Source organism: Pithys albifrons, chromosome 4, assembly GCF_047495875.1.
Source record: "Pithys albifrons albifrons isolate INPA30051 chromosome 4, PitAlb_v1, whole genome shotgun sequence".
In the NCBI taxonomy this organism is placed as follows: Eukaryota; Metazoa; Chordata; class Aves; order Passeriformes; family Thamnophilidae; genus Pithys; species Pithys albifrons.
In genome coordinates this window covers 4,823,368-4,851,297 of record NC_092461.1, presented here as the reverse complement: position 1 = coordinate 4,851,297, position 27,930 = coordinate 4,823,368, and the positions used below count along the sequence as shown (strand labels likewise).

The following is a 27,930-nucleotide window of genomic DNA, read 5'->3' as shown; positions in this document are numbered from 1 at the left end:
AGCAAGAGGATTTGTGGTCCTCATCGACCCAGACGAGAACAAATTTTTGATGTTACTTCTTGAAGACTTCTTTGACTGTGCATTGGTATGTATGTGCATTAAGGGAACAGAAGGGTTGCCCTTACAGGATAAGAAAGACATGGTTCACAAACAATTTCCCTTTAAAAATTGAATAGTTGCATGGAGCTGGTGCTCTATGGCTGAGCCTGGGATGCAGCTCAGGTGGTTCAGATACCCAGGAGTGTGCTCAGGATCTCATCAGGCTGAGATTTGACACATCTAGGAGAAGCTACTCGAGAACTGCAGCATTGTCTGATTTTCTAAGATGAAGTAGTTTTTACAGAAAAAAAAATCAAGAAGCTCTGATGCATTTTTAAAGTAAAAGATTTTGTGCTGCAGCTTTCTGTAAAAACCACATGTTACTCTGAGGTGCAGCTTATGCACAAATGTGTTTGTCAGGGGGATTCTATGATTTGTTCCTACTGTGTTTGAAACGGATGATTTTGTTTGAAAGAATAATCTGACCTGCTTACAGTTCCCATTTAGGCTTTAATTTTAAATGTTCTTAACTTTAAATGTATTGGAGGCCTAGTGATGTAACTTTTGCAAAAGGAAGAATGCTTTTTAGTCTTTTTCCCTGAGCTGTTCCTCCCAGTCTTTTTGCCTTTAGCTCACTGGAACTGTGTCACTTTGTGCATCAGAATTCATATCAATACTCTGAGTATTTTTAGGAGTTCTGATAAAAGATATTTAAGCAAATCCAACTTCTTTCTCTGCTAACCACACTGAATTTATATGACATATTTAATTTTTTTTTCTTTTCCAAAATTTGCTTTTTTATTTTCCTGGTACATTTCTTCCACATGCTTCCACTATGAAGGATGAAGTGTTTTGATGTTTCTTTTTTGGGAGGACGTTTGGGGTTTTTGTTTGTTTTTAATTTTGATTTTTAATTTTCCCCAAGAGACTGTAACACCCTTCAGATATGCAATGTGATATCTAGCACTAAGTCCATATGTTTAATAAATGTAAGGGAACAATGTCATGATGTGGGTTTTCTGTGGAATTTGTGGGCACTGCACTCTCCAGTGCTGCTGAAATCCCTGGGAGAAGTGGATGCTTTGCTACCTTTACCCTCCCTGCATGATGCCAACCTGTATGGTTGGGGCCACCATATGTGACATACCTGTATCAGGTGGCACTTCTTTTCCTGATGTGGGTACACGGGTGTTTTATGTTATTTAGCTTCTGAAAGTTGTGGTGGTGGGGGCATAAACACCTCTGCATTTTGAGTGCTGCTGCTCTTGGGTGATGGTGTGTTAATGAAAACTTCCTTTACTGTTTCCATCAGGTGATTTGCAAATGCAGTAGTGAAGGTAAGTATTTTTTTCTTCCATTCCTTGATGTCTTAGTCTCAGGAGTCCATTTCTTAATTCTGGTTAAGGGCACTCTGTCCCCTTTCTATTCTCCTTTCTTTCTCCTACCTCTGCAAAAAAATTTTTTTAAATCCTCCTACTGATTTCTCTTCAGCTAATTTTCATTAACATTTACATCAGAGCAGAAAACTTTTTCTGTTTCTCTTTCTTTACTTGTTTTGTACAAGCTGAAAAAAATCTATCTGTGGTATTTGCTTAAATGCTCAGCATTGAATATTCCACTTGATGAGAGTAAGTGGTGCTTCTGAAAGGGGGTCAAACTAGATGGTCTGTTCTTGCACATCTATTTTACTGTCTTCAGATGTTCTTCTCTTGATGAAGGCAACCACCTCCACAAAAATAGTAACTCCTTCAGCCTTCCGAACTAGGCAGAGGGATATCTGTCTGTCTCTCATTCTTTTAGCAGCAAAATTTTGTCTGTGGCTGGAGCTGGCATTCCATAAGGGCAGGGGAGCAGGTGTTTTCAGAAAGTATCTGTGTGCCCAGATATCCAGACTCGCAGTCATGTAAAAATCAAGCATTATGCAGTGGGCGAGTGTATATAAGGTGTGTTTATTTGTCCTTGTAGCTTATTCTAGTGGGACCACAGTACACATGAGCATCTTCTGGTTAGTACTTTAGTGGTTAGATCTGTTGACTTTGACAAAACCTGCTGTATATCCTAATTTTCTCTTGAGGTTAGGTCTCATTAAATAGTTACCTAGGTCAACAGCCAGTGGTTTTTTTAGATAATTTTTTTTAGATTTTTTTTAGATTTTTTAGATAATTTTTTTTAGATTTTTTAGATAATTTTTTTTAGATTTTTTTTAGATTTTTTAGATTTTTAAAGATTTTTTTAAAGAAATTTTTAGGATTTTTTTAGGATTTTTTTAGGATTTTTTTAGGATTTTTTTAGGATTTTTTTAGGATTTTTTTAGGATTTTTTTAGGATTTTTTTAGGATTTTTTTAGGATTTTTTTAGGATTTTTTTAGGATTTTTTTAGGATTTTTTAGATTTTTTTTAGATTTTTTAGATTTTTTAGATTTTTTTAGATTTTTTTAGATTTTTTTAGATTTTTTAAGATTTTTTAGATTTTTTAGATTTTTTAGATTTTTAGATTTTTTAGATTTTTTAGATTTTTTAGATTTTTTAGATTTTTTAGATTTTTTAGATTTTTTAGATTTTTTAGATTTTTTAGATTTTTTAGATTTTTTAGATTTTTTAGATTTTTTAGTTTTTTAGTTTTTTAGTTTTTTAGTTTTTTAGTTTTTTAGTTTTTTAGTTTTTTAGATTTTTAGATTTTTAGATTTTTAGATTTTTAAGATTTTTTTAGTTTTTTAGATTTTTTTTAGATTTTTTGGGGTTTTTTTTAGGTTTTATAGGGTTTTTTTAGGTTTTATAGGGTTTTTTTAGATTTTAAAAGTTTTTTTAAATTTTTGAATTTTTTGATTTTTAGTTTTTTTTAGATTTTTTAAGGTTTTTTTAGATTTTTTTTAGGTTTTTTAGATTTTTTTTAGGTTTTTTAGATTTTTTTTAGGTTTTTTGGATTTTTTTAGGTTTTTTGGGGGTTTTTTTAGGTTTTTTAGGGTTTTTTTAGGTTTTTTAGATTTTTTTTTAGGTTTTTTAGATTTTTTTTAGGTTTTTTAGATTTTTTTTTAGGTTTTTTAGGGGTTTTTTTTAGGTTTTTTAGGGGTTTTTTAGATTTTTTTTAGGTTTTTTAGGGGTTTTTTTAGGTTTTTTAGGGGTTTTTTTAGGTTTTTTAGGGTTTTTTTAAGGTTTTTTAGGGGGTTTTTTTAGGTTTTTTAGGGGTTTTTTTAGGTTTTTTAGGGGTTTTTTTAGGTTTTTTAGGGTTTTTTTAGGTTTTTTAGGGTTTTTTTTAGGTTTTTTAGGGGTTTTTTTAGGTTTTTTAGGGGTTTTTTTAGGTTTTTTAGGGTTTTTTGTTGTTTTTGTTGTTTTTGTTGTTTTTGTTGTTTTTGTTGTTTTTGTTGTTTTTGTTGTTTTTGTTGTTTTTGTTGTTTTTGTTGTTTTTGTTGTTTTTGTTGTTTTTGTTGTTTTTGTTGTTTTTGTTGTTTTTGTTGTTTTTGTTGTTTTTGTTGTTTTTGTTGTTTTTGTTGTTTTTGTTGTTTTTGTTGTTTTTGTTGTTTTTGTTGTTTTTGGTTTTGTTTTGGATTTTTAGGGGTTTTTTTAAGATTTTTAAAAATTTAAAAAAAAATTTTTTTTTTTTTAAATAGAACTTACCAGGTTTTTTTTGTGGTTGAGAATTAGATGGTTGGAAACTTTGCTTGAAAATGAACTTAGAGTTGGGATATTTTTACTCCTTCAACACAACAAACTGTAGTTGCTTCAACTGTCTTTTATCCAGCCCATTCACAGCTATAACTTTTCAAAACACTTTTCTAGGGAAAAAAGAGATGGTGAACTTATTTTTACCTGAACTAGGGCATCTAGTGACAGAAGCAAACATTTGCTGTGCTCTGCGTCTGGAGGTAAGATTCCTCCTGGGAGGAGAAAATCGGATACATTTGCATGTAACTGCATGAAATTAGATAAAAAATGGGTAAAAGTGTTACTGAATTGTTTCCCTTCTGCCCTTTCTTTTATGGGGAAAAGGCTTTGAGGACCCTCAACTCCATACTTGACAGTGTCCCACGGGAGGAGAGAAAGAAATTCCCTATGTCTGAGGAGATGTGCTTGCTCACGTAAGTGGTTTTCCCTCTTGCTTCTATAGATAAATATCATCTTCCCTGCATAAGGAGTTAATTATTTCCACATTAACTTGTGGCATTATGTTGTTTCAGGAAAGACCTTGCAAAAACTATACTGGAGGTTGGTGGTAAGAAGTATTTAGTGGTTATTCTATTTAATTTCTCCAGCTTTACCTTATCTGCTTATTTATTATAGATGAATTATAATTTAAATTATTTCCTTGTCAAGAGTTGATTTTTAGGGAGGAAAATCAGATGGTACTTTGAGAAAATATTAATAAAAATTTGTTAAAAGCAGTAATGCATTCGTTCTTTCTGTTTGGTATTAGTAATGTGTATTAACTAATAAGAAAAACTAAATTGATGTACATAGAAAAGTACTTAGAACAGCTTTACATATGTATCTATAAAATATGCTGGCTGTTATTCTTTAAAGAAATAAATTTGAATTGCTTTGCCACAATGTTGGCAAACTTTATTTAACAAGGTTTATGGCCCCTGGAGTGAAATCTTTTTTATTTTCTCCTAATAATAACAACACTTTCCAGAGTATTGCCATGATAGGTGGAATGTAACTTTATCCTAATGAATTAGTGATAAGTCTCTGCTCTCATCCCCTTCCTGAACCCCAAGAACATCTCCCAGTGCACTCATGTATGTTGTGGTTTGCAGCACTCACTTGACTCGCTGAGCCAGGGGGAGCTGAGGATGCCTCTGTTACCCTCCACTGCTGTCCTAGGTGGAACTGAAGCCAGATGATGGTTATGGCTGTGTAGTGTAAGAGCAAGAGTAGCAATGCTATAACTCTCTCTTATGCTGGAGAACTGATATTTATGCTGTGCTTATGTTTACTGTGTAGATTATGACCTCCAAGTTGCCCTTTCAGAAGCACTTTGTAGGTTAATGATAAAAAAATGGAGGGATGACCTTGTTCACCACTGGTTTGAAGATAGCTATCTTGCTGAAGCTTTCAAAGAGATCAAGGACAGAGAATTTGAGACGGTGAGGGTCCTTATTTTGAAAACAACATACTTGACAAGTCTGTATAGGGGCTAGTTTTGGCTGAGTTCAGTCAGGTTGTCCTTGTAAGAAGTTCTTACAAAACTGAGCTTATAAATACACAAAGTTATTTAGTCAATGACTTACTGGATGGTGTATTTTGCTTTTTTCTAGTAATATGCCAAATATTAAATGACACATCATTAAAATAGCACTTCTAAGTTGTTTTACTTAGGAAAAAGTAAAATAAAAATTATAATAAATAGTAAAGCATAAGTAAGTTAATTTGGGGGGTTTATGTTTGGAGGCTTATTGGTAATAAGTTGGGTCCAACCATTTGTAGCAACTTGAGTTTTTTGTAGGGACTTTTGGAATCAGACTGACTAGTTAAAAGCTTTGAACTGGAGTAGAGGATACACAGCCCAACAGAATAAGTGTTTGCAAAGGAAATGTAGCCTGATTTTTCTTTAATACTATGCCATTTGTCTTGAAGGACTGTAGAAAATTTCTTAACCTGCTAAATGAAAGGCTTGGGAATGAAAGAAGGTAAGCTGGAGACCAACAGAATAAACTGGTGCTCTCATTACTGCAGAGTGGAATAAAAAGGATTGTAAACTGGGTTGGGTGATTTTTAAAAAAAAAGGCATCACGTGTGAAAGATTAAATTTTTCTTAAGATGGAGATTTTATTTATCTTTTTATGGTGGTTCTTTTGAAAGTAAAATCAATGAAGATAATACATCACTACTAAAGTACTCTGGTCTCTTAAGCTTCCCAACTTTAATTTACTTTTAGAAATCTTTTTATTTACTTTTTGAACAATAAGATTAGTAACTAATATTACAAAAAATCATTGAAGTCAAACCCTGATGTTGAATGAATCATATATAGTCTGCTTTTCTTCCAGGGTGTATTCATTTCCATGCATATCTGCCTTTGCTGACATGAACGAGGTAACAGCCCCTAAAGCTCTGACACTTTCCCTATTGTGTTACTGCTGCTAAAATGTTGGGTTTTGTAAATTATTTCTCATTTTTTATTTTTTCCCCTCCCTCTTTTTCACTGAAGAGCTGTTTCTTAAAGTAACCTTCTATTCTATTTGGGAAGTTTGTTTGTCACTTAGCTCCCAACTTACTGCTGCTGACTTTGCTTTTGGATCAGCCAAATGATAGAGGCAGTGCTTCTCTTCATGGTGATGACAGAAGAGAGAACTCTAAAAAGAAACAGGAGGACAGGACAATGCTGATTCCTCCAGGAGAGCAGTTCCCAGACTGCCAGAAAACAAGATTAGCCTGATGCCCATGTAGGAGGGGTCACAGTTGCCGATTCTGCAGATTTCTTTGCTGGTCCTTAGCAAATGTACTGTGGCACTGTTCCTGACAGTCATATCGAATCAACACCATGTAGATGGAAGCCACTTTCGCTGTTTTGCTTATTTTGAGTGCTCAAAACCAGAAGGAACTTCCATAGTCTCTTTCCTGGCACAAACAAATGAGTGTTTGTGTGTTGCCTTTCCCTTGGCTGATGCAGAGCTGTGGGTGTGGTTGGGTAAGCAGTAAGGTGACAGCTCACAGGTTGATCTGAACTCTTATTTCTGCAAAGTGGGCACAGATTTGTAAGGCAAAACTTTCAAGTTTTGTCTTGTTAAAATTGAGACCGATAGAGCAGTTGTGGGGTGTTTCTGGGAACAACAGTGCTGCTCTTTCCCCAGGTGAAGAAGCCATCAGATGAAAAGTTGGAGGAGTTCTGGATTGACTTCAACACTGGCAGCCAGAGTGTGACATTCTATGTGGACAGCAATGAGGTAACAGCAAGGCCCAGGTGGCATTTGGCTTAGCCTGAGACAGTGGGCACTCACTTAGCCCTTCTGATGTGGTGGCTTTGGTTTTCAAAGGATGCTCTTTGGGAATCTGTGAGGCTGTCAAAAGAAGCTGTCAGCAGTTACAGCCTGCAGGGTAAGATTTTCCAACTGGCATTATCCTCTCTTTGGCTGTGGGTCCACAAGGCACATGGAGTCAGACTAAAATCTCCCCATCACTTAAGTGTGTTCCCCTGTGTTCTCTTTCCTCCCTGCCTTGAATTTGAGAGTCATGTTGCATTAGCTCTGCCTCTTGAACTGTGTGGCTCTGTTGAGCTCAATAACTTACCCTCCCCTACCCAAGCAGGACAGGTTGAGATGTCAGTTCATAAATGACCTGGGGAACAGCATAATCATCAGGATCCACTGGGAAAGAAATGAACAGATTAACAGGAAATGTAACAGCAAGATGCAAAAGACACTGTTTCAAGAACTCCAAACACTTGAGATATTTTTGAGGTTTACAGAAAAATGTCTTGATCTGAAACAGATTTAATTGCCTTTTTTTTTTAATTTTTCCCACAGAGGATGGTAGACAAAAGATTGTTAAAATTTTTATGAAGACACCTGCTGCTTTTAGCAAAAGGGAAGCAACAAAAATCAAGCTGTTTTTCAAGCCTGAGTTTGAAATCTTGAGTATACTTAAAAAAGTCCTGGGAGATGAAAAATTTATGGTAAGCTCTTAATATGAGGGTTGAGGTTTTTTTCTAAGCTATATTTTACAGTGGGCAAAAACATTTAGGTTTGTGGGTTTTCTGTTTGTGTGGTTTCTTTGTTTATTTTCTCCATACCTCTTTATTATATATGTCTTCCCATTGTGGATTTATGACACTATATAGGTGTCCTTAGGTTTGGCCTGGAAGAGAGATCAGATATTTTAGGAAAGAAGTTTCAGGGGACTCAAATTTTTATGGTTTGGAAGCTGAAAGGTTAAACTGATTTGTTAATGGATTTTATGTTATTACTAAATAGAAAACAAAGCCTTTGGCATTTAATTATGTAACTTGAAGCATAAACATATAGCTCCAAGTTTTACTGTGCACAGGATGAGCAAATTATGCAAGAGCCTGGAGAAGAGAGTAGGTGTGCTGCAAAATGCAAATCTTAGATTGACTTTGTAGCTAGTACTTCTAGATGAAGAGTAGAGTATTTCTGAAACCTCAAGGTTTTTTATAAGTTAATGTAAAAACATGGGGAATGTGTGTTAACGGGGTTTTTTTCCAAAGACTAATACAGTTAATTTTTTTTACTTGTAATTCATTCACAGGCTATGGAGATTGCAGAAAACCTTTCATGACAGTAAATAACCATAGTATAGTGGCTGTCATTTGCCCTTGCAGGAGCCAAGACCTTTCCAAGTGATCAACTCAATTAGCATCCAATGATTTGTTGCTGGCAATTAACAACTGTTAGTTTTGTTATTAAGTAGCTAACTTTACTAGATAAAGACTATAATTTAAGATCACTTTCACGTGATATTAATTCACACCAACAGATAAATGAGACTGAAGAGAAGTCTGTCCTTGTTGGGAAGCAAGCCAGGGAGAAAGAAGCAGGTGACTTTTTTTTTCTAATTGATTGTGTTATTTAATTGAATTTAAGTATTTGAGTTTTCAAATTACTAGTTTTGCTTGCAGTTAACTTCATTTTAAAAAGAAAAAACCAAAAAACAAGCAATGCCAAAGCCAAATCTTCTTCTGTTCCTGTCTTGTGAGCTTGGTAAGTGGTGCTTGTGGCAGATGTGGAGTCCCTCTAGCCCAGAGTGTGAGGATTGGACACCATGGGCCATGTGCTGCTGTCATTGCATGGGCAAGGGATTTGCTCAGGAATACAGGATCTGTGTGCTGGCAGGCAGCCTGGCAAGGCACATCCCAGCTGCTGGCTGACCACTGATGTGCAAAGAGTGTGGAATGCATCCTTCTGTCCACTCCTTTGGCTTGCTCAGTGCCTGGTTTCTGGTTTGGCCATGCTGTTTGGGTGCCTGTGGGAGATTGGAAGCAGGAGGGGACAGTGGCATCTGTGTGCTCATGAGAGCACAGATTCTCTGATGGACCAGTTCTTGCACCTTGGCATACAACAAGCTCAGTGAGGTGCATGTGGTGGGGCAGCCTCTACCAAAGCTTCCTGCAGGGAGGCGCCTTCTGTTTATTCTAGACAAGTGATGTGATAGAAAATGGTGAGCTCCAGTCCCTTTACCCCACGTGGAATGGATGATCCCCTGGAGATGGCTGGTGCTGTTGTGGAAGAGCAGCTGGGGAAGCAGAAATGCTCACTTGCAGTCCCTGTTTGTAGGTGAAGATGAATAGCAGCCCAGCTCCTCTCTGCAGGAGGTGACCTGCTGCTGTGTGCTGGGGCATTGTGAGTGCTCTTGTGAATACCTTGTGCTGCAGGGCTGACTCAGGAAAGGCTCTTATCTGGACATGGAATAGCCATTATTTGCTTATTCTCTTCAGCCTACAGCCAATGCTTTGTATTTCTTTCAACTGGGCATGTTAAGTTTTCCATCATCAAATGGTGTTGTTTCTTGTGCTGCCAGTGAACATCTCCTGCAAAGTGTCTTCTTCCAGGATCATTTGGCTGTGTTTAATTATGTTTCAAATATGACAGGTGTCAAGGTGTTATAGTTTGGGAATTCACAGCCTGAAGGACAGATGTGATATTTGGGTGTCTGACCCAAAAGAAGGTCTAAGCCCAGCACTTGTCCAAGAAGAAGAGAAAATAACTCCCTTCTTTCCTTCTATCTTGCTCTGAAATTATTCTGTTAATCCCCACTGAGGCAGTGACCCACAGTTTAAGGAAAAGCTGCTTTCAGAGGAAAAAAAGAAAGAGAAAAAGCCAAGAGATGTGCATAATCAAAATTGGTCTTAAACAAGAAATGTTTTCTCAGCTCAGTTTCAGCATCAAATTATTAGGAAGGTGTCTTTTTTCTGTGATAGTGATCTTTTACCTTTGAAGACTGGGATTTGTCCTTGCTGCAAAACTGGCTATATTTCAGGTTTTACTTTTTTGTATGGATCATTCCTTGGTGTAACTTGCTTGGCAGATATCTCTACATCTCCTAAGGCTGTGAACTCGCAGCTCTTTCTACTGCTACCACCCACTGTCCAGGAAACAAATCAGGTTTGAGTAGGTCTTAGGATAGGTAGTGTTTTGCTCTGTGAAAATATTAAAAACAAGTTTTTACTTTAAGTAAATGTGCATTTCATATTTCTCCACATAAATACTTGCAAGAGCTATTTCCAGGTCTAAATGTCTGAGGCAGCAACTTCTTCAGTAGTCCTTCCTGTTTTCATCCAGTGACAACCTAAAATGAGATAGAATGGAAGTCCTTCAGATTCTGGAGGTGCAGATGAGCTTAGGAGTTCCTTCATCAGCGTCTATCGTGACGCACACAGAGGTACAAGGTGGGCACTGCTACTTGAAGCAATCAAGGACTACAAAGGGCAGAAGGAGTTAATCTGTAGTGAACTAATCTTTGCAGAGCCTGGTAGAGATTCGTGGGAGAGCAACAGAGATGGTTGAAGATCCCACTGGTTTAGTCAGACACAAAAGGTTGCCCTGTGTCTCTTCCAGAGCTTAGGAGTCAAGGTAGCAATAAGATGACAAACTTGCATGTATTCCAACAGTATGAAGGGCTTAGATGTGGTAGACTCGAGTTGCTTATTTAGCGTTGCAATTCAGCACTAGATAATTTGGAGATGTTTGGTTTTGTTCTATTAAACATGACCTGGAGATGTTTGTGCCTAGGAAGTTGTACTGTTACAGTTGATGCATGTGTGTAATAATGAAAAATTTGGGTGGTGAATGTGTTCAGTTACTACAATGACATTCTCACCTCGATTGCTGTTCTGCAGTGAAACCTGAGTCCTCTAATGCACAAAGAAGGAAAGATCCCTCAAATTCTGAAAACATGGAGAGGCTATCGGACAACTTAACCTCTGAGCACAGCCAGCAGTTAACAGGCACTGTAGCAGTAAGTGTTTGGTGTACGGTGGAACTGTCCTTGTCCCCCTTTCCTGCTCCTCCAGTCTGCTTATTTTATAGATGGGGCTAAAACTTTTCAGATAAAACTGGTTTGTATCCAGTCAGTCTAAACATATGCCTTTGGAGCTGCAATCTTGGCAAAACTGTTTTAAAAAGCTAAAAATAAAGTTTACTTCCTCTTATAAGGGAATGGTGGGATGCTTTGTGAGAAACCCATGATATCAATTCTATGCAGCCTAAGACATTTTTATGTGTGGACAATGACAAACCTGTCATCCAGCTGTTATCACAGACTAACACAAAGACTGTTTCTCAAAAATCTCACTTTTTTATTGGTCATGTGTACATTCTGTTCATGGTTTCATGTCTCCAAGCAGAAAGTGGTGAACCCCAGTGTTGCTGTGGTTACAGTGGGCCAGCAAAATGACCTGGAAGATGCTAACCAAGGCTCAGGTCAGGCATGGCTCCTTTCAGTTCCTAAAGTTTGACCCAATTCAGTGTCACCCAGGTGACATGTTGAAGGCTTTGTTTTTGTGGCCTTACAGCAAAAGTAGACAAAGAGTTTCATAGCAGCTTGGAGGATAAAACTGTAGTTTCCTTGCCTTCTTCAGCAAAAAAGTCCAAAACTCCATCTCCAAGGATGAAAGCTAAGCCTAGGTGAGTGTCTTGCAGACAAAAAGTTGCAAAATGTTTTTATGATGTGTATATGATTTTGTGTGGGATTTGTTTGTTTATTTGTTTGGGGTGGTTTTGTTTGTTGGTTTTTTTTCCACTTCGTTTCCCCGAGATCTTAATCCATGTAATTTTGAGGTTTATTGCATCACTTATTTAATAAGAAAAAGATTCTGGTTTTCCACCTGGCTGGCAAGGCTGTTTGCACAGATTTCCAGCACTCGAAATGCTGTCTTTGGTGTGACTTTTTTTTCATCATGGATTTAGTCCAAGTGCAAGGTGAGCACACAGCTGACGTACAGAGAGTTTAACTGGAGCTCACCAAATAGGCTAATCATAACAGGGACTATGGCTTTTGTGAAAGATCATGTGAATTTAAGTATACCTTGGCATTAGTGGTACCTTTTCTCCCAGAGCTTTGGAGGACAGAATTTCTTGGAATTAAGGACCTGGATTTCTGTAGAGCTACTGATTAGGTGTGTAGGGAAGAAAGTTAAACCATTGCTGTTAATTGGTGCAAGTTTTTTCCCCCTTAGTACTTCAGACTTTTCAGTCTTAAATGAACAGCTCCCTCATGTGTCCTCTTGTCCTCAGTGAGAATTCTCTAGAAGAAGTAGTCATGGAGAAGGCGACACCAAAGGTACGTTTGCTTTGTGACCTACTTGAGTGGAGAGATACAGGGTAGGGAAGAGATGTGGTGGTGGAGTTGCAGAAGAAAGCTGGGATGGGTTGACCCACTCATGCTGTGTCCTGAGTCCGTGGAGGGTCATACCTGGTGGGATGTGCTGTTTGGTGGCGGGAACAAGCTGCAGAGGCATCAGCTACCAACCTCAGCCTAGAGTGGCCTAAGCAATTAATTCAACCTCACTGGAGTGTATTCAGCACATATACTCACCCCACAGCAGTGTGTTGTGCTTGTGTCCAGGAGTACAGTGGTGTGTGTGGGAGAAACTCACATGTCCCAAGACTTTGCACACTGCCTGCAAGATCAAATGTTTCCTTCCTGAGTGGGACTAAGCCTTGGAAGTCTACAGACATGTTTTGTGTCTGAGCTCTAGTGACCCTCCCATCATAGATCTGCCTCTGTACTCCTGTCTAGGAAGTTGCAGCCTGGGTAAATTAACAAGAATATGAGAGTCATCTGTAGTTGTGTTTCTTTAGACAACTCAAGCAGTTGGAAACTTCGATTGATGTGTCTGTGTATTTAAAAAAAAAACCAAAACAAAACCAAAGCTATGTGCTACATGTGAAAAAATAAATAAATTCCCAAAGCAATATTTTTAAGTTAAGTACTTAACCTGTATAAGTAATCATATTTCAGATTTGCTTTTGGGTTTACATTTCCAGGTGCCAGTTTTAGATTTTTAAATAAATTTAGTTATTTTGTGGCTGCCATTTCAAATGCTTTGTAATACTTGTCCCTCCCCAGTGAATTCAAAGCTTTTGAACTACTTTTTGTCACCCCACCCTTTTGGCCCTCTGAATTTCAGCTCCGGGGAGTTCACATACTCTCTGCAGGAAAGAACTGCAGGCAACAGTTGCATCTGGCTTGTGGTCGTAGTATGGAGAAGGAAGTTTCCTGGCATGACTTATCTCTGCTTTTAGCAGGTTTTTGGTTAACAACATGACTTTGGGTCTTGTCATTTTAGCTCCTGGAACTCACTCCTATTCTGAAGGGAAAGAGAAACAGGAAAACAAGTTCGGCCAAGCAGAGGTCTGAAGAGAGGTATGACATGTGGGCCCTGTGCCCATGCAGGGACTGGTGTACTGGGTGATTTTAGACCATTTCTAGTACTCATGAGAGGACAGTGTCCCTATGGGGTGGGCTCTCTGAACAGATAGCAAAACAAGGCGGCGATGGATGGTCATAACTTAGTCTCAGTAGGACCCTTTGGATCCCCAAAGTGATAAACACCTCAGCAGCTAACCCTAGTCTGCCAAAAATGTCCTCTGCCTCTGTGATAGTGCATCACATTGGCTTTTCCATTTTTCCTCACCCAACTGTAATTCTCTTATCTTCCAGTGAGCTGAGTTATGAGCATCAGCCTCTTTCACAAATATATAAGCTTTCTTGGGTTAACTCCCAGTTCTTTGGTATCATGTGTCCTAGGCTTTCAGGGCACCCTCTTTGACAGTGTGTCTCCTTCCCTCACATTTAAAGCTAGTGGCACTGGGGACAGAAGCACTTGGAGGTTTGGGGGCCTTCTGCAGTCTGTGGCACTGGAAGTTTGCACGTTGCCCTCTCCCCCTGCACTCTCTGCCAAGTGTTGTGTTCGAGTTAACACCTGCTGCTGGGCAGGAGAGCAAATCAACCGTGTGTGAGGATCCCTGCTGCTGTTCTGGGGCTTCCTTGGGGTTCCTCCTTCAGCCTAGGGACTCTTAGCTCAAAAAAACCCCTGTGAGCGCTTAGATGAATTTTTTGATGGATTGTACATAAGAATGGGAAAAGCTGATGCAGAACTTCATCAGGGCTGCAAGTTGTTTGGTTAAGACCAAATGATTCGATGCAGCAAATACTGGTTTTAAAACAGGAGTAGCCTTGTCGAAGTTAAAGGTGAAGAACTTCTTACTTTTGTCGTTCTGCTCCCTCTAGTGCTCCGTCTGGAAATAAACCTTTCCTTCCCTCGGGAGGCATTAACGAGGAAATCATTCTTTATTTTTTTCCTGTTCTATGTCTAGTAAAGAGAGGGTGTACTGCTTGTTGAACAATAATTTTAGGCTTTTTAAAAATAGTTACGATTTGGAAAAAGCAGTAAAGGTACAATTAAGTTTAAATGTTGAAAGGCATGAAACCAAAATCTAGATGTACTCAGGGAAGTGGTTAGAGAATAAACATTAGATATTGGAATTTTCAAAAGGGAATGAAATGGAGTTTTTTTAATTAAATGCTTCTGATATTCTATTTACATTAATTATTTTTTCCTTCCATGTATTGGTGATGTGGGAAGAAAATCTATGTAAAGAGGAATAGGCTCATTTGTATCTTTTGAATATTTCTCTTAAAATAAAAAAGTTAAAATTGAATGAATGAGAATCAAGACAGACAACATTAGAGACTAAGTAGGAAAGGAGTAACTATTTTTTAGAAGCTGAGAAAACAATCTTTTTAGGCATTTAAGGTATCTGAGCCCATAATAGAGTTCACAGTAGAGGGGGACGGAAAATAACCCACATTATCACCCTCATATTCTTAGTTAAATTGTATAGGGTGATTCACTGCCACATATGTGTTGTCTTGCAGGAAGGAAGTCTTTGACTTTGAAAACTCAGACTCTTCAAGTCATGAAAAGGTAAAGTTGAGACAGAAGTTAAAAGCTGTGCTATGGTCCCAGCTCAACACCTAACAGAGCAGTAACTTGAAGCAGTGGGACATCGTTTGGTGCAAAAATGCTGTAAGGATGGGCACGCTGTTATAGCAAAACAGGCACCTGGGAATCTGAGACCTTTTTTATTTTTCTCTGTGTGGTGGAAATGGAAATTATATTTTCTTTTTTGAGTAGGGAGTATGCTCATCGCTTGTACCTATTTTATGATGAAATAATGTACGATAATACCAACAGAAACTTGAGCTGTTGCTTGAGTGAGGCCATGGGATATCTCTGTAACTGAAGGCCAACCTCTGTGTTTGGCTGAATATCAAAAGCAGATTGGTGAGCATCCAGTTTTTGCTCCTAGACTGGACAGAAGAGGTTGAAATCCAGTTCAAACCATGCTTTGCAAGTTGGGAATCCCTGATTAAAAGCTAGTCTTGACAAAACTTTGAAAATTCTACTTGACTTATATTTTACAGACCCTTAAAAAAAGTTGCTTTGCTTGCTCTGAAACCCATGTGGGTTTTCCCAGAAAGTGTCAATGTGCTCCTGATGGTTTCCACCAAGGTGGCTCTGCTGCAAACACCCTTTGGCTTTCAGCCTCTTCCCTGGTGTGGAGGTTATCACTGTCTGCTGCTAATTCTGCTGCAATGGGTGATGAATGGGACACCCCAATTTTCGCGTATAAACTGGACTTTGCCCCATCTGCCACTGGGTGTCAGCATAAATCCCTGTTCCAGGGCTGTCCAGGGACTGTGTACCATGCTCACACATGCTTACATGTGTGCTACTAGCAGTGGTGTTATTATTTAAAATTATGTTTCTTATGATGTTAGTGCTTAAAATGAGCATTATTCATAGAGTAAAGAAAGGAGAAAGTAACTGTGTTTAATCTGTTTCGATCAACAAATCCGCTTACATTAAAAAGTTAAATTTCCATGCTGGACTTGTAATCCATTTCCTCTCTAACACTTCTGAGTTTGATACATTTTGATTATGCCATTTTATGGGGTAACTGGACTCTAAGACAAATATTTGCTTCTCTTTCAGGTTGCTGAAGCCAAAGGAAAGATTCTTGGTCAGAAATTTTCTTCACAAAACCAGAGGTACAGGGTCATACAGGCAACACTTAGAACTTTTCACCATGTGAAAATGGTCATAGCTTTGGTTAAGCTCTTTTAGTTAGGATCAAAGAAAGACTGTGTTATTTTTCTCATGTTCTTTGTTTAGCTACCAAGTATCTGTGGATGTTATTGGTATTCATGTTTGAATAATACCTAAGAATATAAGGGTTACAGGAGAGAATAGTGACTGACTCCTGTCCATTTTGACAATAATAAAACTTTAATTTAGAAACATCACCCTTCCCTGATCACAGGGAATATATATTACTAACTTAATTTTTGAAAAGTCCTTAAACTCCCTGCCTTGCTTTGGCTGCCTCCCAGTTACACCAAGCGGCCAGGAACTTGCCACCTCTAAGCATGTAGGTCAGTTTATATTTTAAAAAGTGATAATTTCTAGATAACCCTGAATTGCTACTTTCAAAAACCAAGCAAAGAAAAATTTGGCTAATGATGTCACTTTAAGAGTTTGGTTCTTGTGCTGATCTCTCAAGAAGCCTCCTGCCATTTCTATATGACTGTGCCCCTTCTGTGGTGCTGTGGAGTGTTGCTGCTGTGCTCACTGGTCTCATTTGGGGTTTTATGTGCTCTTTGGCAGGACTTATGAAACAGAAAACAAGAACAAAGAATCAAACACGCTGGAGAGAAGGCAGGTGAGTTACCTGTGCTTTTTCATCTCAAGGACCTTTGATTGCTGTGTGTACTAGTCTGTACAAACCTGTTGCACCCTTAAAGAGGCTGAGCTTGAAGGTTTATCCAGGGCAGAGATGAAGAATACAGATCTGGTAGACTCTAAATAGTCTGCCTGTTGCTACTGAAAGCAGTGCTCGGGGTGCAGCATCGCTGCCAGACCAGCAAGTGAATTGCCTGTGACACTCTTTTTTCCTCCACTGATTTGCTGTTGGCTGCAGCTCAGGCATGCTGAGGTTTTCCTTCTTGCAAAAGCATTTCCAGAGCACACAGGAGAGAAGGGGAGATGAGCAAGGAGGCTGCTGTAAAAACCTCATGTTGGAAAAGGGAAAGCATCTGCCTCTCAATGTTTTTAATCAGCTGGTTTGATAGCTAACTGTGGCTGTTTTGGCAGATTTCACAGCTTAAAATAAATACTTTACATCTTGCCCTGTGGGGAGGAACAAATGGAATAACTTGTTAATAGTTGAAGGGGCTTCTCAGCGGATTAAGCAAGACTCACTCTCAATAGTTTCTTTAGCCCAGTTACAGGAAACATCTCTTCTCTGAAAGCAACAATGAAAATGCAAGCACTGGTCAGAGTGAAAAAAGCTGGATCCTGGACTCTGGGAAACAACTGACAGCCAAATCTGTTGATTATACCCGAAAAAGATCCAGGGTGAGAAGTAAATTAAAAGGTAAGCTTAGTCCCCTGTTGTTCCTTAGCTATGCATGATGTACTGTGCTGCAGAAAAGCAAATGCTGGTGATGGTTTGAGAAGTAATGCTCTGCTGAATCCTGATCTTCTTGAGTGGGAGGGAGCAGGAGGTGCATTGTACCTTGTGTTGAACTGGGCTCTGTGTCCCTTCCCAGAGTGAGGTTGAAATGTCTGTGTGGAAATCTGACCATCTGTGTGGGTGCAGCCCCCTGTGGGTTGGTGCTGAAGAGCCCCTGGATACTGAGCTGATGGCTGTGTTTGTGCTCTTGAACACAAAGAGGAGGAAGATCTCTCTGAAGTTACCACACCTCCTCCCTACAACTTTCCCCTCCTCATCTCCCCAGAAATGTGATTGACTTGACAAAGTAAACTTTGAAAAACCTCCTGATTTACAGACCATGTCACTCTGCTCCCATTTTTATACACTGATAGGCTGATTGCTCTCTGAGTGATTTACAAAGTCAGATGGGATGATCTCTCTGACAACATTCTCTGCTCAGGCCTGACCAACAGCAAACCTCCTCTGCAGCCTGTTGCATGACTGTCTGTGAACTCCAGGGGCAAATCATCTCTGAATAAGATGCAATGTTTCTGTCCCATTCATGGAGAATGATGCTTTCTCAGACAGCTGTTAGATTCTTTAGGGAGGAAAAAGAAAGTTGAGGCTGAAATTATGCTTTTTGTACTGTGTTTCCATGGGAGCTGTTCACTCCAGTGTCAACCCACACATCCTGCCTGAGACTTGGGGACCATCAGACCAGACAAGATGCCAAGATGCCAAGCCTCCCTTTCCCTACACCTTCCCCATCCCCCACTGGCTGCTGTGAATGCACTGAGTTGTGTGTGTTTGCATTTGGCTTTGTTAGAGAAAGGGACTTTCTGAAACTTAATGTAAGTTTTGTGATGTTTTATCTCATAAATGCCCAGAAAACCAAACTCAAAAGATTTGCATCATGGCTTAGTTAACTGGGTAACAAAGACATTTAACACTGTAACCAGGTAAGCTTTTCTCCTTGCAGTGCTTCCAGTGTCTTCTACAAGCAGTGGCAGTGACTACGAGTCAAAGAAGGTAAGAAGGTGTCATGATTAGGTGCCTTGGATTTAATAACATTATATAGGTAAACTGTGTAAAAATGAGTGAGAATTAAATAAATTGGTGCTCTCTCTTCTCAAATGTTCCGATGGACAAATGTCTGCTAAGTGTTGCTGAGACTGTATGGGTCTGCTAGAGGAGGTCTTCAGAAAACATGGAAGTCTTTATGGAAACAGCTCTGCAGGAGTCCTGAGCATGCTTTCCTGAAATTATATTTACTTTTGACAAGTGAAAAATTGGACAGGAATTGCTTGGTGTGACACTTGCCTTGTGTGATCAGGTGTCAGCCCACAGCTGCCAATCCAAATACCTGCAGGAACCCCAGCTGGGCCCTACAAGGCTGTCTCCCCATGCTGTCCTGTGACTTGAACTATGCAGTGTCTTGGGAAAACTCACATTCACCTCTGCTTTGCTGGCAGTTTTCCAGGCTTTTTTTCCAGGTCCTGTGCTCACACTGAGTCCTGGTTTGTGCACTATCCTTATTCACTTTCAGTTATAGCTCTGGGAAAACTAACAGTGGATTATGTAGCAATGGAGGAATTGGTGGACCAGCCATGCATCAAACAAATAAAATACAATTTAGCTATGTCAAACTTTTCCAGTGCCCACCTGTTAAATGCCACTTATCAACTATTTTGATTGAAATATGCATTTGAAATACAGAAAGTTTTGAAAAAACCTTTCCAGAATGGGTAGTTGTATCAAAAGCTCTTATTTTCCCCTGGGAAACTTTCCTTTTCTCTCTTGACTGTAAGACTTCTATTCTGCTTATGAAAAACATCATCAAATGTTGAACTCCAATGGCTAAAGGGAGAACTGATGCTTGGGCACAGGTCTCCTTCAGTGTTGGAGAGAGCCATCAGCATGTTAGGCACACTTCAAGGTTGTATCTGCTCTTAATATACTTAAAAAAGCTAACCAACCAAAACCTTCTCTCCAAATCAACAGCCCAACCCATTCCTTCTGTAATAATGTTTAAATAAAATAAATGCTTGGATTTTGTTTCATTTTAGCAGGGAGAATCGAGGCAAAGAAGTCAAAAGGAGATGCTAAGGAAAAAAAGCAGATCTAGCTCCAAGGGAGATGATTTACCTACAGTAGATCTTGCTGGTATTTCTATTTTAATCTTCCTCAGTGTATTACAAAAGCTATTTTGTTCTGTAGGGGTCTATACCTATTGGGTGGGGTTTTTCTTCTGATTTTACTTTTTCCTTCACATTCTCTTTATAAAAATTCTGGCTGGTGATATTATTTGTAATGGCAGTGAGAACTGGATATCATTTGTGTAGATACTCTTGTGCAAGGAGAGCATGAGCTGGGACTAGCGAGAGGTGAAGGAATGAAATGAAGCCACAAAGAAAACAGTCTTTGGACTGAGTTTGGGCCACTACCTGTTCCCCGTGTGAAGAGATGGAGAGGGTGGAGTTGTTTGTTTGGGGGGGTTTTACCATTAATTTGAGCTTCCTAGTCAATGCAGGATTCAACCTCTATTGCCTGTGTCATTTGTCTGATCTCTCATGCAGATGAAACACTTTCAGAGGAGCCCAAAGAGAGCCCATCATCACCTGGTGTGACTGCCAGGCGCTATTCCAGTGACGTGGAGGGAGCCACACAGGTGCAGTGAGCAGTGCTTAACCTCCTTCCAGTCTGCTGTCAGGCTACTTCTCATCTCAAACCTATAACTGGACAAGTCTCTGACACCTTGTCTGCAGTGTAAAGTGGATACCTTCCTACTTTGTTTTCTTTTTCTCCTTAGAAATTTCCTGATGCACCTGGAAATATGACAAGAGAGGAAGGAAGTATTAAGCGGAAGGATTCAGGTTTGTCATTCTCAAGAACATGGAAGGGTTGTTTAAAAGCAGAAAGGGGTGTTGCCAAAGAGTTATTTGCCTTCAAAGACTTTTGAGATAATTTTCTGCTGAGTTCTGTTTCTCTTTTTTGTGTATTGCAACAGACTATGGTCAGATATGTATATATATTTTATATAAATTCCCGAATTCATTGCTAACTCTTACGTCCTGTCCTTGATCACTGGGGAGCTTGAAGTTGTAGCAATTAAGAGCTGAGGATTTGCAAACTAGTGACCAAAGAGACACAGAGAACAGACTTTTTAAAGATTTGAAAATGCACTGCAGCTTCAGTGTAAAAAGAACTAGCATCCCTTAAAGTTGTTGACTTTCTTTATACCAGAGAGCATAGACATAGACCATTGTTATGAGCATTTGGTAAATAATGACTTGGATAATGCTTATTAGTGTTGTAGCTTTTTTTTGTTCTTAGGTAAGTGACTTTAAGGATTTTTTTTTTTTAAATTAAACTGAACTTGCATAAATGAAGTCAGAACTGCAGGACAGTCTTTGTGGTTATAAACAACTGAACTCAAAGGAAGTTAAGCAGCAATGGGTTGTTTTCATACTAATATTCCCAATGCTGATGTAGTTTTGAGAGATTGTCTTAAAGTTATTGCTGTGACTATGAATCAAGTCACTGAAGCTTTGGTTTTGGACAGAAGCATCCTTGTCTTGTGAGCTGGCTATGAGTATGTTCCCAATATATCTCTTACCTGTGCAGCATTTTTGGAATACACCATCACTGCACCAACAGATCTGATTAATTCTGGGGGAACTGAAGTGCTGAGGACTTGACTTTTATCACTGTTTACTGTACTACCTTACCACTGGACAGGAGTTGATGCCATGCAAAGGCACAAGTAGGGTTATGTTTAGAAATTTCAAGTGTGATCTCTGACTGCATTGGAACTATTTCTATGTCAACCCTAAATCTGCTTCAGGATGATTTATGTGGTCTGACTGTCCCCCTTTTCTTGGGCCCCACCACCTTCCTTTCTACCTTGTGGAGACTCCAGAGACATGATTGGTCAAACAGACATCTTGCTGAGTTCAAAAAACTCAACAGTGAGACAAAAGGATGGGTTTTTATTTTTTTTTTTAATATTTTGGAAGGTTTCCTTGAAATACAGGCTGAAGGCTGTATTCCTAAGGGTTTCCTGGATTAAAAGCTATTGCTTGGCAACTCAGTGAAGTTGCTGAAAAGGTGGCTGTTACAAGTGTGGTTAGGTTTCTTTCCCCCCCCCCCCCCCCTCTCTTCTGTATTTATGCATAGTTTTGATTGTTGGGGGATTTTTTGGTTTTTTGAGTGATTGTGTTTTGTTGTTGGTTTGGTTTTTTATTTTTTTAAAGAGCAGCTGAAATTAGCTTAGAAACAAACACATTGCAAACTTGCCTTGGAAGTGGACAAGAGGTTTTTTTATGGTTAGAGTAGCAGGTCAAAAGAACAAATTGTCTTTAAGATAATTTAATGTCTTTAAGATATGGCAGCTTTCCAGTTATCTGTGCAACACTAAGCAGTCCAATTGCTGCCTTTTGCATGGGAAGATGCTTGCAAGTGAAGTCCTTTCCTGTCCTGTGTGATGCCAGACCCTAAAATCAAGTTTCCTGCTTTTCTGAAGAACTGGTAATTCTAAGGGTGTTTCTGCTTGAGCAGGTAGAAGAACAGGTAATGTAGAAGATCAAGTCTCTTCTCAAATATTTTCTATTCCCTTTCTAGATGTATTAGAAGGCACTGTCATAAAAAAGCCAAAACTTTTCAGCTGGGAGGCAAATGATTTGTCTTCTGACATGAACTATAAACCAAGGAAAATTTTTGATTCAGTAGAAGAGAAAGTGGAGATCCAAAAAGGTAAAATCAAGTTTTCAAATAAAATGAAGTGTTTAAATGCTTTCAGCTTTTCTTTTCTTATGGTAGAAGTCATAGTCACATGAGAGCTTGAAGAGATGTATCTGCAGCAAGGCTAACTTCTCCAAAGTCCAAAATTAGCAGAAGGTGCATATTGCACCGCTGTCATTGGATACCACACATGTAGAGGTGTGAATGGGGAAATTTGGGTTCCACTCTGCAAGCTGCTCAGTGATGTCTGCACTGTCTAATCTTCCTGAACAGTGATTGTCCAGAGCTACTGGAAAAAGCCAACAAACACAGGAGCTGGGAAAAAAAGGCTTGCAGAAAATGGGCAAAGTAACTGCAAAACACTAACCCTGTTCACAAGTGGATTAGGTTTTCCTTGCAATGAGTAAATAGAAGACAGGAAAGCAGTAGCCTGGCTCTCTTTGTGCTCTTATACTGTGATTTTGGCTCACTATCTGTAAATATATTGCTCTTTGTGTTGCTGTACTGTGCTTCGTCCCATGCTGCAGTCTAACAAGTATTTCTCAGTGCATTTTTGGGCCAGTTTCCCTCCTGCTTGTGAGCTCTAGAAGATCAAGACTCACATTCCGGCTCTATAACAGAAGTTTTGTTGACATGAATGATGAACCCATCAGTAATATGAAGGTTTATATTCCAATGAGCCCTCCAGCATGATGCTAACTGGGCATGCACTTCCTTCTAGGTCAGGAAATGGATTATAGTGTGGATGATGTCTTTTTTTCCAAGATGCTACATGAAGACTTCAGTCATTCAGGAGTGATTACTGCATTTGAAGCCTTTATTGGCCAACTGAAGAAGTTGTTCTGGGTAATGTGTGCTCTCTTATTGTGTGTGGAAATTTGTCATATTATGTAAAATTATCTTTTCATCTCCAGAGGAGTTGGTGCAAATGTCCCATCTTTATTTTGTTCCCAGGAACCAGGCTTTGGCTGAAGTGTTTGTTAGTCTGGATCTTAGAAATATTCTACATCACTTGTATATTCTGGGAAGTGTTACAGGGAAGACATAAAGGAAGTTTAATTAGTTTTTGGGGGTTGTTTTGTTTTTGTTTGTTTGTTTCTACTTATATGTTGGAGCATCAGATTTGATTAGGCATTTTAAATACTTTCCTTAGAGGGGAATGATCAAAGCTTTTTGAAACATAACCCAGTGTAGCAACAGTGTACCTCCACTGGAGCTGTGAGTCATTTTCCTCATGGTCACTTATCAAAAATAGAGCACAGAGCAGTTTTACTGCAGTGTAAGTCTGTGCATCTGTTCCATGATGAAAACCAGAAAGCAATACAGGCTGCACTTTCTAACTAAGATGTGCATGGATCCATAAGGACATGCCTTTAATTTAAAGGTACATGGAGGTGTTGACTGCACAATTTGTAGTAAGCTGTCTATTCTTGATTCACTCAGCTGTGACCTACTTAAGATGCAACAACCCAACTGCTACCATCAATTTAGCTACAAGTAATGTAGATGCTAAACCAAGTGGAATATGAGAGAACAGTATCTGACTAATTACAGAATCTTCTTGTGGTCAAAAGCTTTGAGCAAACTAGGCGTGGAAGAGCAGACTTACAGTGGATGAGCACTTTATACCATGAACCATGTGGTTTGGTTTTTTTAGTTTTGAGCTGGTGCTAGGTGCTCACACTAACCTTGAATTAAGGCTGGAGGTGGTTGCATTTACAAATCAGTTAAGATTAAAATGCACACAGTCTGTGTAAGTGCTGACCTGAAATGATGCTAAAAAAAGACATAGTTTTGTGCAGTTAAGTATATTGGAGTATGGGTGAAGCTCACCTGTTTGCTGACTGGATAATGTGACCCTAACCTGAGGTCCCATGGGTTATACAGAGGTTTGTTTGTGTAACTGGAGTGGCTGAAGGAAATCAGTTCATATTTGCAGTAGCTACATGTCATCTCACTGCTGTTTAAATTTGACTTAAGATGTTTTCTGCTAAGCTGACTGGCAGCCCATGGGGGGATTTGCATTCTAGGGAAAGGTTTTTGCAAGCTAGACTAGGTTTTGGCTTGGGCCATTGCCCATCCCTAACGGTGTATCCTGTGGCTAGTCCCGGCACAAAGGGATGGAGATCAGCACACTGAATGCCCTGAGGTCTTCAGAGAAGAACCTGACCACCCTCCTGAACCAGATACATGAGTGCAGGTAAGTTGTTTGGTGCTGGCTGAAGACAGTTTAGTGTAAATTTTGACTGATTGGAAAAGCAAATCTAACAGTCAGCTACTGCTCTTTGTGGTTTATAAGGCAAAACAGCTTGTGTGCAAATCTTTCTGGTTTTGTGGGTTTTTTTCTGCAAGAAAAGTTTCAGAAGTGTAGCTCCCTGTGATTGAGATTTTCCTTTAGAGGGAGGGTAGATGAATTAATTCATGCAAAACAACCTTTAGTTACAAGCAGTTAATGAAGCAGTCCTTGGCCTGTCTTCTCATTGCCATGAGTGTTCACAGATCTGTTTAAAAAGTCTCTTGTAACACTTTTATTTATTTCTGTCCCTAAATTGTTGAAGAAAGAAGCCAGGTTTTGATTTATTGAATGAAGTTGGGGAGAAGAATGGGATCTGCTATAGGCCCATTTCTGTAGGTTGTTTCCATGTGCATGAAATATGTGCCAGAAGTGGGTTTCAGAGGCATTCATCAGCTGGAGCTTTTTAAGAAAGTTATTTTCCTTTACAGGTTATCAAATTCCTCAGATAGGATCTAGATAAAAAAATCGGTTCTAGTATTTATAGATTTAGTGAAGTACAAGCACAGTCTGAGAGATAATTAAGTCTATTGGGCTTTTGCATCGGCTACACAGTCAGTTTTGAGTATTTAGAGCAGATGTTGTACGAAGTAATAGCCTTTACAGTGAAAAATCCCTTATATCAATAGGACCTCTGTGAGCAGAATTTGTTTGTTGTTAAGGTACATGGAGAAGTTTGAGTTCCAAAATGAAAAATCTGAATGTTTTTGGGTGGAAAATGAGAGTTGATGGCAGTGAGCTGCTGCCATGTTTTGATGTTGCTAAGTAACCTGGATCCAACCAGAGTAACAGGCTAGTGGAAACAGCTGTACCAAATTTTCCTACCTCATTGCCAGGGGAATGGTGGCCAACCCAAGTGAAAAAGGGTCTTGTGGTTAAAGTTTAGAAATTGCTGGCATCCTGTGGCAATGCTGTATGTGTATATCAAACCCATGGTAGGAAAATCTATTGGAGGTGGTTTGTGTCAAGATCGAATCATAGCATAGTATGGGTTGGAAGGGACCTTAAAGATGTCTTCAGGTTGAGAAATCTCTGCTGAACTTTCTGGAGGCTGGGAGAAGCATTTGGGAGGCAGTGCATGTATTGCACTCAGAACCCTGTTTGAATGCTCTGCCTTGGTCCTCTGTTACTGTCTACTTTTAGAGACGGGCTATTTAGCCACACTTGTCTGCAGTTTGACTTTGGTACAGCTATTCACATGCTCTGTGATACATCTGAGAACAAATCTGTCCCATGTAGCTCAGCAGGGACATTTGCTTGTGCCTAAAATTAGATTTGGTGCTGAAGGGAATTGTTATCCACCTTGTGCAACTGCACATTAAAGTGTCAAACTTGTTTCTGGTCTCCATCACTAGGCTGAGTAAACTTGAGACATTCAAGAAGATTGTTGTGGAAGAGCTTGCCAGTCTGGAGAAGGAAACTCAATTTCTGGCAAAGATGGAGAAGGAGGCAGTGGTGTGTATGATTTCTTGCGTACCAGCCTAATAAAGTAGCCCTTCACAAGAAACAGGAGTTTTCTTTGGTTCTCTTTGTAGGACTTCTGGAATGCACATCTGCTCAAACTGGATTCTTTCTGCAACCAGCAAAGACAAAGGTACATGTCTGCCAGCTGTCTTGCATGCTCACAAGCTCACTAATGGTCATAGAGGGCATTAGTTAGGCTGGTGGTACCCTTTGTGGTCTATGGAAAAGTATTCTAAACCCAGCATGGCATCTCCACTTGGTGTCCACTGATGGAGCCTTTGCATCCTCATGATGGTTTTCAATAGGAACCAGAGTGCAATAAGGGACTCTGTGTGGGGAGTTGTGCAGGAGAGGCACATGCCTCAGGAGACCTGTACCAGGATCTGGAACAAGGATCTCTGGATGTGACTTTATCTAGGGATCACAGGAGATACAAGGAGATGATCATTTTTTATATAAAAATAGTGTTGGTGCAAATGCTGGGCAAAATGCTGCAATTCTAAGGTTTATTTTTAATGGCAAATGTCTCTGAGTTTCATCAGTAGGCACTAATACTTCACAGAAAACTAGCCAAGCTTGCTTTTCTTTCAGAATTGAGTCTGTTGACTCAGGCCTGGGTGAAACACCAACAAGTTTTTGTGACACTATCCAGGACACAAAGGTATGTGTGACACTAAAGCAGCTCTGTATGGGTGGTGGACTGAGCTCTGGCCTGACTAAGTGTTGGAAGTGAGAAAATGAAACTGAAGTCCAGGAAGGGGAAACCTTTGATTTTTGTGGGGGTGTTTCTTTGTGAGGCCTCTGGTCCTGATGCATGGAGAGCATTGAGAAAGCAGCGTTTGCCCAGCAGGGAACTAGGGGAAGTGGTCACAAAGCACTTGCCTAAGGAATAAGGTAAGGACAAGAACTATCATGTAGTGATGCTTCTCCTGGGTTCACAGTTTGGGGATTCACTCATCCCAAGGGTGGTTTCTGCATAGTTAGTGATCCTTCATACATTTGCCCTTGGAGTTGTGCATCCATGAAAACCTGTGGCTAAGAGATCTGTAGTCTAACAACATCTTGCATGTTTTCTCACATCTGTTCTTTGGGTCTAGCAACTTCTAGCCTTGATGCCTTCATGTTTGATTTCTAGAAAACAATTTTTTTTCATTTGCCTTGTATCCTGGTTAAATGTTCTGTTGAAGTTCTTAAACTCTTCAGAGTGTAATCACTAACTTGTGTGAATTTATAGTTCAGCTGAATATGTTGCTGACTTTGATATAGTGCTTAGTTTCCATCTGGTTCACCCCATCACATGGGCTTATATTTTTGTTACTGCCACTGTTCCAGCTCTTATGCACGGATCTGATGGCTTTGAGGGCCCAGCATTCCTGCAATAAGACTGGTGGGTTACTGTGATGTCTGTGGTGCCCTGTGCCTGCCCTGTGTAGGGCTGAAGAAAGCTCGCTCTGTTGAAGGAAAAACTGTGATCACTACTGTGGACTGGGCCTGGAATTTTAGCAAAAATGCTTGTTTCTTTTAACTATTAAAGCTGGAATCCTGAGGCTTTCCACTGGGAAAAGTTTCCCATATGAGCACTGAGTTGCTGAGGGGACATGGGTGTTCCTGGATAAGGATGCTTTTAAAGAGCGCAGGGCTGAGAAAGGGACACAATCATGCCATGGGAGCTGCTCATCCTGCAGCACTTGTTCAAGGGTAGGTGCTTGAGAATTAAAAGCTGAGTCTAAATATGCTTCCAGGGCCTTCACATTTTCTTAATATGTACTATTTCTGTATTTGTAGAAACTTTTGGAATGCTTTCTCTTACCTTTTTTTGTTCTTCCCTGCAGGATGAACGCTCAGTGAAGAAGACAGAAGAAAACAATGTGTTCATTGTTCCTTCTGACTAGCAAATCCCTGAATTCCTCATTGCTCTTAAAATTTGAGTGCCTTATG

At 39.4% G+C, this 27,930-nt stretch overlaps 1 protein-coding gene across 1 annotated transcript; it reads left to right on the top strand.

Annotated features, from left to right (window-relative positions):
* The first annotated feature begins 49 nt into the window (after nucleotides 1–49).
* SYCP2L (synaptonemal complex protein 2 like) lies at nucleotides 50–27,930 on the top strand. The gene is made up of 32 exons (XM_071552972.1): nucleotides 50–85; nucleotides 1,352–1,376; nucleotides 3,817–3,902; nucleotides 4,027–4,115; nucleotides 4,215–4,249; nucleotides 4,981–5,123; nucleotides 5,614–5,666; nucleotides 6,027–6,072; nucleotides 6,831–6,923; nucleotides 7,014–7,074; nucleotides 7,503–7,651; nucleotides 8,473–8,533; nucleotides 10,832–10,944; nucleotides 11,339–11,408; nucleotides 11,573–11,618; nucleotides 12,228–12,273; nucleotides 13,283–13,359; nucleotides 14,875–14,923; nucleotides 15,995–16,050; nucleotides 16,667–16,721; nucleotides 17,279–17,435; nucleotides 18,475–18,524; nucleotides 19,562–19,658; nucleotides 20,072–20,163; nucleotides 20,305–20,368; nucleotides 22,116–22,247; nucleotides 22,957–23,081; nucleotides 24,341–24,435; nucleotides 25,884–25,983; nucleotides 26,064–26,122; nucleotides 26,584–26,653; nucleotides 27,825–27,930. The coding sequence occupies exons 1-32, from the start codon at nucleotides 50–52 to the stop codon at nucleotides 27,882–27,884; spliced, it is 2,490 nt and encodes an 829-aa protein (XP_071409073.1). The 3' UTR covers nucleotides 27,885–27,930.